This window comes from Neolamprologus multifasciatus, chromosome 16 (assembly GCF_963576455.1).
Source record: "Neolamprologus multifasciatus chromosome 16, fNeoMul1.2, whole genome shotgun sequence".
Classification (NCBI taxonomy): domain Eukaryota; kingdom Metazoa; phylum Chordata; class Actinopteri; order Cichliformes; family Cichlidae; genus Neolamprologus; species Neolamprologus multifasciatus.
This window is the reverse complement of record NC_140454.1, coordinates 32,381,683-32,398,892: the sequence shown is the minus strand read 5'-3', so window position 1 is coordinate 32,398,892 and position 17,210 is coordinate 32,381,683. Positions and strand designations below refer to the sequence as shown.

General features: G+C 39.3%; 3 protein-coding genes across 5 annotated transcripts in view; 2 read left to right on the top strand and 1 right to left on the bottom strand.

Moving 5' to 3' along the window:
• tmem163a (transmembrane protein 163a) overlaps nt 1-3,052 on the bottom strand; it is a 66,630-nt gene extending 63,578 nt beyond the window's left edge. The window contains exon 1 of the mRNA XM_085135233.1: nt 1,783-3,052. Within this exon, the coding sequence (XP_084991359.1) occupies nt 1,783-1,984 (202 nt within the window). The 5' untranslated portion in view covers nt 1,985-3,052. The remainder of the gene's footprint in view (nt 1-1,782) is intronic.
• Nucleotides 3,038-10,257, top strand: acmsd (aminocarboxymuconate semialdehyde decarboxylase). Its single transcript, XM_085135232.1, has 10 exons — nt 3,038-3,199; nt 4,355-4,399; nt 6,191-6,287; nt 6,377-6,426; nt 6,601-6,837; nt 6,978-7,071; nt 7,240-7,335; nt 7,492-7,664; nt 7,887-7,985; nt 8,367-10,257. Exons 1-10 carry the CDS (start codon nt 3,143-3,145, stop codon nt 8,427-8,429), a joined length of 1,011 nt encoding a protein of 336 aa, XP_084991358.1. The 5' UTR covers nt 3,038-3,142; the 3' UTR covers nt 8,430-10,257.
• A 2,873-nt stretch (nt 10,258-13,130) lies between these two features.
• The window catches only part of ccnt2a (cyclin T2a), a 12,716-nt gene continuing 8,636 nt past the window's right edge, over nt 13,131-17,210 (top strand). For 2 of the 3 annotated variants that reach the window (XM_085135218.1, XM_085135217.1), the window contains exons 1-5: nt 13,131-13,337; nt 14,038-14,119; nt 14,213-14,341; nt 14,644-14,704; nt 15,903-15,965. In XM_085135218.1, coding sequence (XP_084991344.1) covers nt 13,180-13,337; nt 14,038-14,119; nt 14,213-14,341; nt 14,644-14,704; nt 15,903-15,965 — 493 coding nt within the window. In that variant the 5' untranslated portion in view covers nt 13,131-13,179. The remainder of the gene's footprint in view (nt 13,338-14,037; nt 14,120-14,212; nt 14,342-14,643; nt 14,705-15,902; nt 15,966-17,210) is intronic. The other variant, XM_085135219.1, reaches the window with a different exon arrangement.

Genomic DNA, 17,210 nt, shown 5'->3' with positions numbered 1-17,210 from the left:
TGAGGGGGAAGTGGGACAGCATGGTATATCACTGCTCACATGATCTCCAGCTGGGGGATCAGACAGGAGGCATGTGCTCAACATCTCCTCGTACTCTGACTCACACACAAGCTTGTGCGCATTTGCGCACGTCTCTCTCACAATGCTCAACTCCTTCACACCTTTCTCTTCTAAAAATGATGAACATCAGCCACACAGCTCAAACATCTCCCATATGAACACATACATGAGGAAATACAAGAGAGATACTCCTGAGAGGGGTGTGACAAAACTGCTCCTAACCTTTTGTAGCCCTGCTGTAAGCCTTACTATCATCTGTCATCAATATGTGCACCGTGTCATGTGTATATCTTCATTAGTAAGATAAATATATAGACAGCATTATTACAGGATACATTTATCATTTATGCAAATCAGAAGTGTGAAAACAAAAAGACTGGGGGAGGGGGGTGAAAGAGAGGCTGTGAAAGTGAAAAATACTGAATGAAATGTGTGTGCATGATGTACAGCAGCAGTGCTTAAACCACCATGCATCTGTTTCACTCGTTCCTTTGTTTTTTTTTATATGAATGTCCTCTTTTTTCTCTCCTTACAGATTTTTAATATTGCTAATATTGCTAAAGTAATTACTTTGATTTATATCGCCTTGTTTGTTATCATGAGCGGTACCACGGCATTGTAAATATCCCCACAAATTTATGGTCCGTTTTTGCAAGAATCTAGGACCTGCTGTTTGGGTTCATTGTAACAGCGCCCCCTAATGGCTGCAGTTATAATCAAAGGGACAGCAGTCCAATGATGTGGTTGCACAGCCATCGAGTCTGCACAGGATGGAGGTTAAGGTTGACAACAATGACACTAGACACAGAAAACTGCTGTTCTTTTGCAGGAAGCCACTGTTCCTTTTAACAATGACTAAAAACTAAAGTCTTCTAACCAAAACCTTAAACTTTCCATAAACATAAAAAACCTAGAGGCAAAGACATTGGGAAGATTGTTCAGCTTTTTTGGTCAGTTTTCTACAAAAAAAAAGTGAATTTACCTGACGACAAATAATATTTTTAATACACACAATGTTAAAGGTGTCTGTAGTTCCAGTTTGTTCTTCTGCCACCTGACGTGTATCCTAAAAGCTATTCCAAGCTTGAGTATCAGCCTTGTCTCATCATTCAGTGTGATCCCAGACATGGATTTCAGCTCTTAGAATTAATCCATCAGAACATTTCAGCAGTTCATTATTATTGCAGACATGCTTGATCACATTGCAAGACTACTGGGAGAAACAGTATTTAATCAGCAGATCCAATAAACATTCTTTATATTTGATGGGAGTCTCGATTACAATGCAGGCAATAAGATTATTTTTTGTTTTTTAATTATCTGAAGAGTTTTTAGAGTGATTAAGCAAATGCAAAGGCACTCTGGAGGGTTTGTGAAACATATAAACAACCAGCCTCTAGTCGCATGTCTTTAAAAAAAAAAGCAACTTTTTCCAAAGGCAATGTAGGACAATGTCTCCGAATGAATGAATGAATGAGTCTAAGAGCTGAAGTGATTTTAAAGCTTTAAACTTCACTTTGAATTTGATCATTTGGTCTGGTATGAATCCTGCTGATGAATGGTTGTCATTTATTATTCAGGGAGCAGACTAAAAATATCTCACATGAGTAAAAATAACCATCCCATCCCCACAGGGCACACACACACACACGCACACACGCACATGAGCATCCATAACTTTCACAATGCATCCCCAAACCTGCCATAGGTGTGTCAAGTTACCTTCTCCCTCCACCGTGTCTGTGATTTTCATCTCCTGGCCCACGGTGAATGACTCAGGCTCCGTGGGGGTTTTGGCTTGCTGGTGATTGTGGTTGGTGAAGCCATCCGGGGCGCACTGGCCGTTCCGCACCGTTGCCGGGCAGGGATCCACAACAGTCGGGTCTGGGACGGGGTAGGACTCTTGAGTCACCTGGTCTGTCATTCTTACTGCGGGTGTTTTGCTTTCGGTCTCAGAGGAAGATGATGATGATGGATAAAAGATTCACACCGGTTCGATAAGTGCAGCAGCCATCCAGCGCGTCCAATATGCCACCGGTGTCGACTCAGTTGCGCAGAGGGGAGAGAGAAGAGATGGCGATAAGACAAGATGGGAGATAACGGATTTATCTTCGTAGCATCAGCAGCGAAGCAACTCCCTCTGAGAGAAGTGAGCACTGTAGGATCAGTGCAAACACCCTGCTGGCTGAGCCACTTAGACACAGTTTAGGGTTAGATGCGACAAAGCGATAAATTGCAGAGATCTGCTGTGAATCAAGAAGGCGGTACCTTCAAGTTTTCCCCCTCCTCCCCTTCCTCTTTCTCTCCTCCGCCCATAATTCAGCTCTTAATTCAGAATCAGTACATCCAGTGACATCTGTCCCGAGTTAGCCAAGCATTTTTACACTTTCTCTTTGAGTTTGCTGTGATTTATACGCACAGGAGACCCGTAGCCCAAAGCCCAGACCTTTACACAGGCATTCAATAAGCTACCGAGCAACTTAACATTACCCTGCTGCCACAGATGGCCTTAATGCACGTTAGTAAATTGTATTTAACCATTGCGTTTTCTACTTATATTTGTGCCAGTATGTTTATGTTATTAAAGGTTTTTGCATCATGTGAGGGATTATTGCCCTAAATTCGATATGCTTGCATATTGACAATAACCAGTTTTGGATCTTGAACCCTGGCAGGTTGACCAACCTTAATCAGCCACCAGGTGACATCCTCGAGCAGCGATATGTGCAAGCAATTAAATAAAGTTAGCTAATGAAGGTCGTTTCAGTACATTTCAAACTGTGCAGGCTAGCCACAGAAATAAGCTGCAGCCATGATGTGAAACCAAAATAATCAATTAAAGACATGAGTGCAGAATTCAGGCTCAGTGTAACGAAGGCAGACAGTTACAGGAGCAGGTTTACAGCCTCTGCTCTGGTTTTCTGTTTGTTTTAAAGATTGGGCAATAAATGTCCCAGCAGCAGACATTCACCTGTCGGTCATTGGTTTCAGGCTGAGGGTGGGGAGTGAATGTGCCCACAGTTTTTCCCAGGATACCTCGGCCAGCAGACCTTTACGTTTTACGTGAATAATAATCAAAAGGATGAAGGTTGATATTCACAATCATATTTTACCAAAGGAGTGGCCCGACCTGAAGCAGGTAGGAACTGTCACAGACAAGATGATTTGACTTTTAATGTCACGGAGCTACAGTCTGTAGATGAGATCTCACCTGAAGTGGGTCAGTGGGTTTGAGAAAAACATCTTTGTGTCACTTCCCTGGCAGATGGAGCTTGAACTGGGGCTATTAAATGCTACTAACGTTAAATATATAGACTTTTCAGCTGGCTTGTCAGCAGGGAGATTAAAAGTCCACTGCATAAATCTGTCCTCTATGGATGGTTAAACTTTAATCAATAGACCTTGGACTTGGTTTATCTGTTCCTGCCCTTATGTCTCTGTCACTGCCTGGCTAATCATTTCCCACATTTAAAGCTGAACAGAAGACATGAGCTAAAGCCTGAGTCTTCCCGCAAGATCTCCTACATAAAAAAAAACTTAATACAAGGCAAATCATTAAATCATGTGGCATTCTCTACACCATATGTTTTATTGCAAATATGTCTTCCTCTATGAAACATCATGTCTATAAGATGCTGCTATATGCTGAGTGACTGCTGCTCGTCAAACACATTTCATTGCAATGTTGACCCTGTGCTAACTTGCATATGACAAATAAAACTGAAAACTGAAAACTGAAGAATCTTTTGCAAAGAATCTGATATTTAAAAATTTACGTTGGCTGGAGTTGGTTAAAGGGCCCTAAGCACAACATTATTTGAACTTGAGATCAAGTCCACAGTTAAACTGGCACGATGACATTTTATTTAAAGCAACCTTTTACTGAAACAGCTTCTTGAGGCCACAGATCCACACATCAAACATGGGTGTAAATCCCATCTTGCAACTGGAAAAACAGAAGCTCCTCAGTGGCATTATCCAAGTACACAGTACAGCTGATCTGCATGGATATGAAAAGGGGCTTTTCTGCTGTATTGCTCACGTAGCTCATCTGCAGCTTCATTTGTATGCAAAAAGTGTCAGCATGCTCAAAAGGCAATATCTTTTAGCTATTCAGGGCACTGGAGTGGCCAGTCCTGTAGGATGATGACCAAACCCTCACAGATGGGATAACAAAATCAACATTTTCTATCAGAATGAAACAACAAATATGCAATCAAATATATGGCTGATATTTATATGTGATGTTTTTAAACTCTGGGTTTGTAAAACCTGTATTTTTTATGTGTTTCAGAGGTACGGCTATGATGGGTTTGTCCAGCTTCACCATCACTGCAAGGTAAGTCACTATTTTCTCTGCTTTCCTATGCAGCTACAGACAGGGTGCAGGTGCAGGGGCACTTATGCACTGAACTACTTTGTTGAACACACAGCAGATTCATCCCAGCTGGCGGCTGCACCCACCCCGCAGACCTGCCAGGCTGGTCCTGGCTATGTGAGCAGCTGCAGAACTCAGCGAGGTGACACAGCATCAGTCAAGTGATTCGGTTCAAACAGCCGTAACGCAGCCCGATACAGAGCTGCTTGGCAACTTTTAGCCCCAAACATGGGCTGAGCATTTTAGTAACAGCAAAGTATACTTGACAATGAACAGTCTATTCTTCAGAATTAATGCCTAAACTTGGATAAGCAATGAACTTGTGTTTGTGTGCTTCGTACTAAACATCTTAGAGGAGTCCAGGCCTTTGGATTCACCCAGAACATTTGCAGTAATATCAACTGTCTGCTGCCATCATGTGGCTCAGTTTTGTTAGCAAATGTAAAAGTTTCAACATGTGCTTTAAAACCTAACCTAACACAAACCTAATTTCAAAAAAGCTGGGCCACAGCATGAAATGTATATAAAAACAGAACGCAGTGATTTGAAAATCTCATAAACCCATATTTGATTTACAGCTGATATCAACTGGTTAAACTAGGAACACATACCATTCATTTTGAATTTGATGGCAGCAACACATCTCAAAAATGTTAAGAAAGCGGGAGACGGGGCCATCTTTTCCACTGTCCAGTGTCCCGTCTTTATTTGGTCCGTAAATGTCTGGGAGCCGCTGGACTTTTGGAAGAGGAGTGTTGTCCCATTCTTGTCTGGTGGAGGGTTCTAGCTGGGTCTTCTTTTTAGATTTTGATTTCATGTGCAAAATATTTTCAGCTGGTGAAGGTCTGGACTGCAGGTAGGGCAGTTCAGGACTCTTCTACTACAAAGCCATGCTGTTGGAATAGACACAGTATGCAGTTTGGCGTTGTCATGCTGACATATGCAGCGACTTTCCAGATTAAAGACGTCATATCAATAGGAGGATATATATGTTCACCTAAAACCTGTATATAGCTTTCAGTATTGATGGTATCTTTCCAGATGTGTAAGCTGCCACTGCCACAGGAACGAATGCACCCCTGTACCATCAGAGATGCAGGTGCTTTAAGTGGGTGTTGAAAACCAGCTGGATGGTCCCTCTCCTTATTACTCCAGAAGAGGAAAAGGCCATTTTTTCCGAAAGGAATTTCAAATTTAAACTAATCCAACCACAGAACAGTTTTCCATATTGTCTCAGTCTATATTAAATGAATGAGGACAAGACCTTTTTGGCTGATGTTCACATATGGCTTCTTCTTTGTATCATAGAGCTTTAACTTGCATTTGTGGATGACACAGTGGCTAGAAGTGTTCCTAAGCCCAAATCACATGCATTGATTTCCATGAAAGAATCGCCCCTGTTTTTAATGCAGTGCATCAGTGACATTAGCACTGATTTTTTAGTTTTGTCCAGATTCTCTGAATCCTGCTGATATTTTTGCACTAAAGATGATTAAATATTTAAGTCAATGGAATTTATTGTTGAGGAACATTATTCTACTTGTAGACTTCTGAGAAAGTCTTCCTGTCTAAGATGCACATATTTTATGTTTCTGGGATCATTGCAGTCTGTTATTTGCAAGTCTCACAGCATCCCAGCTTTTCAAAAGTAAGGTTGTAACTGACCAATGACACAAAGAAAATCTGTCCAAAGACAATCCAAAGATATTAAAAGAAACTAGAGCTGATAGTGATCTTAATGTTGTGTTTTAGGGTGAAGCAAAGATGATGAAGGATGGGAAGGTTTTCCGGGTAATACAGGAAAACTGCTGGGATCCAAATGCTCGCATAAAGGACATGGATAAATACGGTACATGCACGGACACAAATGACACAAAGTTTGGTAGTTTCATCCTTTAATCAGTGACTAAAAGCAGCATTTCTTTTCACGGCCTGCAGGTGTCACGCTGCAGGCCCTTTCGACCGTTCCTGTGATGTTCAGTTATTGGGTAAATGCACAGCCAGTCTCAGCAGATTTGGTCAAAAGCTGTTTGACAAAGTGGTGTCTACTGTGTGTCAGATAACCACTAAACTTTGCAATACTACAAGCTGCTTAATGATCTTCTTCAATCGAGAAGTCTTCAGATATATTTGTGTATATTCATCGTGTGTTTTGATTGCAGGCTAAGCCTCACGACACACTCGATCTCTGTGTCCTTTTGAATGACGACTTGGCTAAGACAGTGCGTAGCCACCCCAAGAGGTTTGTGGGCCTGGGCACGCTGCCCATGCAGGCCCCTGATTTAGCTGTGATGGAGATGAGGCGCTGTGTGAAGGAGCTAGGCTTCCCTGGGGTCCAGATTGGGTCACATATCAACAACTGGGACCTCAATGCCTCTGAACTCTATCCCTTCTATGCTGTAAGACTTTACACACTTGCATGATAACATGGGGTTATTGTGATAGTGTTTTTTAATTATGCCTACATTGGTTCCAATATTTTTTCTTTATAATTATGGCCTAATTTCTTATTCATTTCTTATTCTGATAAACACTACAGGAAGCAGAGGAGCTGGGCTGTTCCATATTTGTCCACCCATGGGACATGCAGACAGATGGGAGGATGGCAAAGTATTGGCTACCCTGGCTAGTGGGTGAGGAGGATACTGGAGTGGGAACAGAACATACTGACCATTACATCTGGTCCAGCCAACTAAAAACAACACTAATATTAAAACAAGCCAGCTTTCATGTGCTATTTAGTGCATTGTGATGGAAAAATATAAATGTTTATATGTTTTTAAATGTTTTTCTTTCCTTAGGTATGCCATCTGAGACAACCGTGGCCATTTGCTCGATGATATTTGGTGGAATCTTTGAGAGATTTCCAAAACTGAAAGTCTGCTTTGCTCATGGAGGTATGAAAAGATAACACCATGCTTATCATTTAGTTTACTAATAATATCACAGCAGTATATAAAGGCAGCCATCCTTGCTTATTTCATCCTTTAAGATGAAATAAGCTCCTGTGTGTTGATATTTGACGTTTAGTGCCTGTGTTCACGTGTATCCAGGTGGCTCTTTCCCATTCACTGTTGGCAGAATTGAACACGGCCACAAAGTCCGCCCTGACCTTTGTGCAGCTGACAACGATGTCAGTCCACGGAAATACCTCGGTTCTTTTTACACCGACTCCCTGGTTCACGATCCCGCCTCCCTGAAGCTGCTCATTGACGTTATTGGAAAAGTGAGCTGGTGTCCAACATTCATTCATTCATTCCACGAGTCACGCCTCTTTGGTGGCGAGAGAGGATAGATTCAAAACACACTGAAGAGTACTGACTAAACACAGAGAATGTGGACTGTGAGAGTGTATGTGTGGAAACACATACACTCTCACAGTTCAGGATGGAGTTATTCCTGCTTTCACCAAATCTTCATGTGCTAAGTTCACATTTTCCTGTTCCAGGATAAAGTGATGCTGGGAACAGATTATCCATTCCCACTTGGTGAGCTACAGCCAGGATCACTCATCGAGTCGATGGATGTGTTTGATGATACACTAAAGGTAGCGTTATTTTCCTCTCGTTTACTTAAGCAGCACAGAAGAAAGGGTTTGTCATCACGGTGGACTCTACCACACATGGAAAGAAAGGAAAGCCAGCCATTGTACATCATGTAAATCCTGAACCACGTTTATTGAACACTTAACAAAGAAAACAAAACCAAAGAAAACCCTAAAACAAATTTAACAAATATATGTGTTTTAATTTGTGTATGTGTGTATTTTTCTTTAGATTTAAAAAACAAATCACACTGATGATATAGAGGCCCCCCAAAAGCTCATGTATCAAATACGATATACTTGGCATTACAGTTTTTTTGTAGATTTTAATGACAGATTTTTTTTAATATCTTCAAAATAATGACTCTCTCTTTTGTGTTACAGGATAAACTGCTTGCTGGAAACGCACTAGAATTCTTAGGACTGAAACGGGAGCTTTTTATGTAACATGATACTGAAATACCACCAATGGTCATTAAGTACAAAGGATTTCTTTTTGCAAATATTTGTGTTTGAATGATTTTTTTTTTAAAGATTCTAATTATGGAACATTGTTACTCATGTTTATTATCAGAAGGTAAGCACTGTACTCATAGAAGAGACAGCTGATGTTGCTAATTTCAGAATGTAAAGATGTAATGTTATCACTCTAAAGTTAGTCCTGCACAAATTTTAGAGTAATTACGGTTTAGTAATTTTAATGTTGCAAATGTAACAAGTTTTTCCATCTGTTTGAAGTTGAATTGTTTCAGTAGGCTCTAAATAAAATTTTTAATATGATGCACTAGGCCGCTCTGCTGCTTTGCTTCTTCCTCACTTGTTTTGAAGCAGTTTTCCTCTTTCTTATAGTAAAATAGCTTTGGACAGATGCATCTCTCGGGTCTTTGCTGACATGGACATAATCAGTGATGGGAATAACGGCGTTACTTTTTTCAGTTACGAGTAATCTAACTAATTACTATTCCTATCGTTAGAACACCGTTACCGTTACTAACAGGAAAATGCAGTGCGGTCGCGTTACTATTTTTCAACAAACAGATGGTTGAAGCTGTCCTCAGCTTACCGCATCTTATATCAGTTGCACGGAAGTAGCTGTAAGTAATCTCCTGCGGGCAGCAATCACTTTCTGTCCGACCATCACTTTTTGGCGCAACACCTGGAGCTAAGGGGCAAAACAATCATATGAGTGCTGCTGTTTGACTAAGGAAGAATAAAGTCGTGGTAAGCCAATCACATGACCACTTCAAGATGACAAAGCAACAAGGTGATATATACCAGTTTTTAAATTGTGCTGATAGGCCACGTAAAAGAGTCATGATAAACAATATATACGCTGCGTTTTTTCCTCAATAGTTTTGTCACGTTTACTATCTAAGGACAGCGCAGCGAGCACTCTCTGCTTATGAGCAAAAAATTAAAAAAAACAAAACAAAACAAAAAACAGCCCGTTCGTTTTGGTGAAACATTTTGGTGAAATGTCAACCAATCAAAAAATTATATGGCAACATGACATTTGGTTGTTTAGGAAGAGGGGGAAGTTTTAGGCGTGACGGCGAGAGAGAGAGAGAGAGAGAGAGAGAGAGAGAGAGAGAGAGAGAGAGATAAAGACAGCAGAAAAAGAGAGAGAGCGAGTTTTGAGATGTGAGAGATTTGTGACGTTTAGTGTGTTTGGAGTGTGTAGTTAGGTGTTGTCTTGTGTAGTTAGTGTGTAGTGTTGTGGATAGTTTTGTGTTGTGTGTCAGAACAACAATACACTTGCTGCTGTCAGACCTGCAGGTATCAGGCTGTGATGTTCTCCTTTATAGTGGACAGAAATATTTGGAGTGGCACGAATAATTTGTGTGGCATCTTATTGAATGCAGAACAGCTGATTGTTCTGTAAATAGTTTGAAATGGTTATTTAAAAAAGGGTAAAAGGTAAATGGCTGCAAATAACTTTGTTGTTTGCAAAACTTGTGCATAGGACTTTAAAATTGACAATTTATATTTGCATTTAAAGTTATGAAATATGATTCATTAAACATGTTTGTGGTTGTTACAGTAAAAAATATAACTTTTTCTACTCTGATTTTATGTTTTTGTCTGATTTTAGGTCAATTGTGTTAATACAGTATGTCAAAATGAAAACAGAACTGTAAATTCAGACACGCGAGGTTGTGCTGAAAAGAATGATACCAAACAAGGCAAAGTAAATAGTTTTTAAAGGTAAAATGTGGAGGGAAAATCAAAAGTAGTTAAAAATGGCCAATTATACCCTGGACCCCAGAGGGTTAAACTTTATTTTTTAAAGTAACGCAATAGTTACTTTTCAAGTAATTAATTACTTTTAGAATCTTGTAACTGAGTTACTAAGCCAGTTACTTTTTTTGAAGAAGTAACTAGTAACTATAATTAATTACTTTTTCAAAGTAACTTGCCCAACACTGGACATAATACAGATAGGGGTTTTTGGCCTGCGACTTCTTTTGTTCGTTACTTGTCCAGTTTCCTCATTGTTTATAAGGACACACTGCATTGCACTGCAGCTAATAACTCTTTGGGAATCAACTTGTTGATACAAAAATATCATTCCATCTCTGTCAAACTGTGTTATTGTTTCCTTTTTAGCACAGCTTCAACTAAAGTGGGAACAAATTGTGTGTTTTTGTAAAAAGCTGCAAGTACAAAAGTGCCTAAAGATACAATTTAAAAATAGTTTTTTGTTGTTATGTGTGGACACGACACTGGTTCATCTCTTTGGGTAGATACAATGGTACAAATGGTCAGGTACAACGACTGGACCGAGGACAGAACAAGCAACCAATGTCCAAAGAAAAACTTTGAAAACCTTCAAAGGTCTGGAGAACTATCGTGAAAGACCACTTCTCAAAATTACAGTACAGTCTGCTGTTAAAGTTTTGCAACAGCTACCTGTCATGCTTAGATTTCATTTATAATGTTTGCGTTTTACTCTTACAGCCTTAGAGGGTGAAGCCCCCACTTACATGATTGAATTGCTTCACATCCTACATTACAAGCCAGGTTTTTAGGGCCACAGATCAGGGCCTTCTTATGATTCTGCATACCTGTCAGAAAACTAAGTGATTGTGACGATATTTGGGTCTTGCTATGTGTTTTATGTTCATTTTGCTTGCTTATATGCATCTTGGGTCATTGTTATAATATTGATTGTTTCTTACTGAATCTAAAGCAATTTGTGGCTGTTCTCATTTTAAGAAGTGCTGTATAAATACAATTTTACTTCAATGGAAGCTCAAGTTTGTTCTTATGGCTCAATGGTCTTTGTGTCTCTTTGTATTTCCCCTTTCTCTCAGAAGGACTGTTATTTTAACTGCTTTCTGTCTCTTCATTTTTCTGGATCTCATCAATGAGCCATTCATAGATGAGCATATCAGTAGTTTGTGAGCCACACATTCCTGACATGTTCATTTTTATGAAATGTGGGACACTGTCCAGGTGTGTGAGACAAAGGGACGAGAGATAAAATCCTGTTTAGTTCCATAAAAAGTAGGACATCTAGCCATCCAAAGCGGAGATTATTGTAGGCGATCAGTGGTTCCGGCCTCTGAGGAATAAAAGATAAATGTAATAACTTCAATTTTAAATCATTAGCAGTCTTTAAACATTAATAAATGTAAATTACAATGTAGTTTTAAAGCATCTTTTTTGACTTTAGGAGCAACAGGCCATGATAAGACCTCAATATAACTCCAATATACATTGGTGTACCCAGGTAGAGAGGTTGAAAACCTTTAATTTATTTGGAAACACATCAGTGAGGATCTCACCTGATCTCACAACACCTAGAGGTTACTCAAGAAAACACAACAAAGACTGTACTTGAGGAAAGACTTGAGGAAAGACTTGAGATGACGGAGGACATTTGGCATGTCGACTACAATCCTCAGCAGCTTCTACAGATACAGTTAGTGTTAGAGTGTCTTCAGGTCCTCAGTCACAGTGTGGTATGGACGCTGGACTGTTCAAAAGCTCCAATATATCACTGGAGCAGCTTTCTCATCAGCACAGGACAGCTAAGCCACAAGGGTTGTTAGGAGAACCCACAACAACATTAAGGACAATACACACCCATAACACAGTCTGTTTATGCTTCTTCTCTTGAGCAGAAGTTAAAAGAGTCTGAAATTCAGGACTAAAAAACCCCAAAATATTCTTCCACAAGCAATCAGACTCCTGAACAAGACATACACTCACCGACTGCTACTGTTGACTCCTTCTTCTTTTGGCTAGTCTGTTTAAGGTTTGCCGCAGTGGCCAAAGTATTTTATCTGCCTTCATCTGGTATCCCTTGCATCCTCTTCTGCCACAACAACCCTCCACGTGTCCTTTTTCACTACATCCACAAGCCTATTCTTTAGCTCAGGAGGTAGAGCACGTCATCTACTAACTGGAAGGTTGGTGGTTTGATCCCTGGATGCCAAATATGCTTGGGCAAGATACTAACCCCAAGATGCTCTTGTATGGGTGTGAATGTTTGATAGAATGTACATAGCATAGAAAACAAAATTGCTTGGGTGAATGAGGCATGTTTGATAAAGGTCTTTATCCAACAGAGCAGAAAAGTGCTTTATAAGAACCAACAGCATCTTCTGTGGTTTTCCTCTTTTCCTCCTGCCTGGCAGCTCCACATTCAACATCCTTTAATATATCCACAATCACTCCTCTGCACAAGTTCAAACCATTCAAGCCTTGCCTCTCAAATCTTGTGTCTGCCAATGAAATTTATAACAACTACAACTAGGCTTCCTGGCTTTTTGTCAGGTCAAACCATTATCCGTTATTACACTAATTAAGATCTGTTTCTAGACTTGCGCATTGGAAGGGACAACTAAGGCTTTCAAGCTTAGACATTTTTTTGAACTCATTTCACTGTTTCTATTTATTACTTGCACTTTCTTTTGTCCATTTCTTTGATCTTTTTTTTTTTTTTTTGCATTTATATAATTGTTTTGTGGGAAGGGAGGCTGGGAAAATAAAAGTTTCATTATACTGTGTAATACTGTAAAACTGTAAAGCATTATATTTATTTCTATCGTGCATGTGACAATATAACCTTTGCAATAAAGCAGTCTTCATTTATTTAAAAACCGGGCACACAAGTCGGAAAAGTTGCGTTTCCTGTGCGACACTGACGTCATATCCTCTTTCTTGATGCCCAAGCAAACGTTGGAGAGTAATGGCGGCGTGCCGGGGGTCTTCGTCGAAATGGTTTTTCACCCGGGAACAGCTCGAAAACACGCCGTCTCGCCGAAGTGGAGTAGACGCAGATCGAGAACTCTCCTACCGACAGCAAGCGGCAAATCTGATCCAAGATATGGGTCAAAGACTCAACGTGTATCCTTTGTAAACATCTCCTCCTCCGGCAGGCTGGACGGAGACATGGCGCTAACTAACCGTTAGCTATGCCCGTTAGCTGATTTTGAACCGCTTTTGAGGTTCGGGAGCTTGACGCGGTACTTTTCAGTTGGTGTGCTTTGTTTTGTTATGTTCTTGAAAAATATTTTAGCTTATTAAGTTGTTTACCTTTAAGTACAGTAATGCCTTTCACTCTTAATTGTTTTCCCTTTGGCTTCGCGCTAATGTAGCATGCTAGTTATTTCCCCAGCTAATAGTTCGCGTGTTGAAGGCCTTGAAGCTAATTTGCAGCTTTGATTGGCCCACAGAAATACACCGCTTCACAAAAAATCATTTATTTACTGGATAACGTTATATTTTCATAGTTTGGTCTGTAGTAAGTGTTTTTTCTTAAATCCATTATTTTTCCTCTTCTGGTTTATGTTAATGTCACTGTACCGACATAAATACAAACTTTAGATTTCTCTCTACACTCAGTGATTTTCGTTATTTAGGCCATTATTTAAAGCTAATAAGATGCGAATCGTGACTCTATAAACTGTCAAATTGCCGTTTTTGTTGAGAAAGTTGACGTATATCGGCTCCTTCAGCTGGTTAAGACTGTGTATGTTGACATAAATGTAAGAGCATTTGTTTTGCTCTGACCTTAAGCTTAATATTTCCTTGACTCTCCCTTCAGCTCTCAATTAACAATAAACACAGCAATCGTTTACATGCATAGATTTTATATGCACCATTCTTTCAGCAAATTCCATAGGAATGTAAGTAGTAATATAGCTAGCTCTCTTGTTTACAACCAGCCACCTGTTGAGTAGATTTGACAGATATACTTACATTTTTAATTTTTTATATAGATAATCTCTCCAACCACCCTATTCTTGGCTGCAAAAGTGGAAGAGCAACCTCGGAAACTCGAACATGTAATCAAAGTTGCACATGCTTGCCTAAATCCCCAAGAACCGCCTCTAGACACAAAAAGTAATGTAAGTATCGGCATCTGTGCATATTGTATTGTTTAAAAAAATTCTTTCCAGTTGTCTCAGTGGTCATGGTTTGCCTGTGTTAAAGCGGCTGGGCCGCATTTCCCTACGCTGTAAAACGGTTCTGATTATTCTGCACTGGCCTGCAGTTGGTTTGTACAAAACAAATACACCCATCAAGGCTTGCAGTACTAGTGTAATGAGCCTCTCTGTTTGGAGTTCTGGCCATTTGCAATCAGATGTTAGGGGGTTAGATTAATAGACACATTACAGTTGTGTTGTAATGACTGTCTATCAAACTTCAGGCATACCTCCAGCAAGCTCAAGAGCTGGTGATACTTGAATCCATAGTGCTGCAGACCCTGGGTGAGTAGTGGTGACTGGAGTGGATGACTTGAGAGCGGTTTGTCTGTCAATATCATTGGTTAATTATAAGTAAGGGAGTAGTGCTATTGATTACTGATGAATTTGTTTATCACAGCCTGCTGACTGAAATGTTTTATTTGCATATGGTTGTTTTCACATACATGTTTTCAGTGAATCATGTAAAGGTGACATGTCATTCTCTTTTTGCTAATGCTAGTTACAAATGTGGCACTGATTTTTATTTTTATTTTTTTCTCCATCTAATTGCAAAATTCTATGTTGAAACGAGGGATGCACCGATCCAACTTTTCCCATTTGTGATACCTAAAGTGTATCTGCTGATACTTTGTAGGGATTTTATACCAGTGTTGAACTATGTATTCTTCACCAAGAAGAGACTTGGGATAGTTTTTCGTTTGTTTTTAATGTAATGTTAGGCAACATGAGATTAATCTTAAACATCACTTTCTTAGATTATATGAAAAACAAGAGCTAAGAAAGGAGTACCCTAGATAAATTACATTTCGTGGATCTGCAGTGATTAGTAAAATGTTACATGAAAACTTACACAAAACATTTCATTATTTATTGTGGGTAAATAGATTTATTAGTGTTATTTCTGTCATTTATTTGCTATAGCGCTATTTGAGCTCAAAATGCACATAGCTCTATGTTACAGTCATGCTTGTTTCTCCTTTTGTTCCTAGACTAGAGAAGTGTTATATAACTGCAAATACTGTACATTACATAAAAGCTTCCCCACAAGTGCCCCAGAACAATCATCCTTCTGGCTTCTACATCACACGTCTGTGAGACAGAACGAGATGGAGTCAAATAGATCGGGTGTAGATTGGGTCATTAGCCTTGATATTTCGCCAGCTTTTTGAGTCACAGTTGGACAGATACCAATCCCAGTATTGGATTGATGCATCTCTGGTTTGACTAGAACAGTTTGTGCTCTCCTATTTCAATCGTGGAAAATCTGTTTATACAAGTCAATTAAGTCTCACTTCAAATGTACCCAAATTCATTATTAAGCTCCAAAATCTACTTTTAACAACAGTACACAGATGTGTACTAATATTAATTGATTGTAAATTCCCTTGCTTTTTTACCTTTTTTTTTTTTAATCACAAAATGACATGTCACCTCCCAGCTATGTCTGTGTTGAACTCACCTGTCATGTATTCTGTTCCAGGCTTTGAAATAACTATTGATCACCCACACACTGATGTGGTGAAATGTACCCAGCTAGTGCGAGGTAGAGGCTTCCTTCTTTGCTCTTTGTGCCCTCTGCTCTTGTTTATCCCACCTCAGATGTGGGTGGGGAGGGGGAAGAAAACCTTGCTGATTTAATGCTTACGTGAAAACACTTAACCCTGTGTTTTTTCCTTCACATTGTTTTTGACATAGCGTAAACAGCCAACACTTATTAAAGCAAGACTGAGATGAAATTAGTTTTGAGATATTACTATTTCATATAACTAGAATATAACTGTAACCTTTAATAAACCAAGAGCTGCAAAAATTCAGCTAGAAACTGTTTTCAGATTTATCTTTGTTTCTAATAAAATCAAGAGAATGTGTGCTTTTAAAAAAACCTTGTCCATCTTAATACTGCCAGGCTAGATTACCGGCAGCTACAGTCCTAAAAGAACCAACCTGGTAGCTTTAAATTTCCTTCATACAAATTAATGATTGTCTAAAACTTTTGTTTGATTAGAAATGGGAGCTGCCTTTGTTATTAATAAATTGCTCCAGTATTGGTGGATTTTGTGTTGGCCCTCATGCATGATTTGTCTGCCTGATTAAACTGTAACCCAGAGTCCATGCAGCCTTTGCAGAGCAGATGAGAGCAAAGAGAGAGAAATCACCACTCAGAGCTGTGCATTTGAGTGTTCTGAGTTTGGAATATTCTTAAAATAAGACATAATTATGAGCTGAAATTATATTTTTCAATTTCAGATCACACATAGTTATTTTCCTGTCTCAGAATTAGCCTGCACCCTATTTCATAATGATATATGCTGCATCATGGCATTTGTGATCGTTTGACAAACATTTATTCCTATTATACTTGACTTAGTGAAACCCTTAACAAAAGGACTATATTTAGGTTGCCAAAAATTCTTCTGTGCAGGAAAAAAAACTACCAAAACGTTAATATTTTCTGTCATCCAGGAATGTATTGCTACCATTCTACTTTGTGCACATGACATATAAATCACACTTGTTTATGAATTCAATTCAAAATGAACAAAATGTTAATTTCACTGTTTACTAGACAATAGTCTATAAGGGGCAGTATTAAATTTGTTTGTTTTTGTGGCGTAGACTAAGGACAAATTTACAGTCCATGTCCGGTTACAAACACGGCTTTACCTTCCCTGTTGCCCTGTTGTATTACCTTGGTAGTGGCTTTAATTGGCTATAAGCCCTTTTTTGAGATTAACATTTCTCTATTCAGAAGAGGTACCACAGCTTTTAAGTTTCCAAAATGTTGGAC

What these genes read in the sequence shown, in the direction of transcription:
- acmsd (XM_085135232.1), top strand. Translation starts at nt 3,143, where the DNA reads ATGAAGGTTGATATTCACAATCATATTTTACCAAAGGAGTGGCCCGAC. An exon ending in CTGTGATGTTCAGTTATTGG is followed by an intron (nt 6,427 to 6,600) that starts GTAAATGCACAG and finishes TTTTGATTGCAG; the next exon opens with GCTAAGCCTCACGACACACT. An exon ending in TCATTGACGTTATTGGAAAA is followed by an intron (nt 7,665 to 7,886) that starts GTGAGCTGGTGT and finishes TTCCTGTTCCAG; the next exon opens with GATAAAGTGATGCTGGGAAC.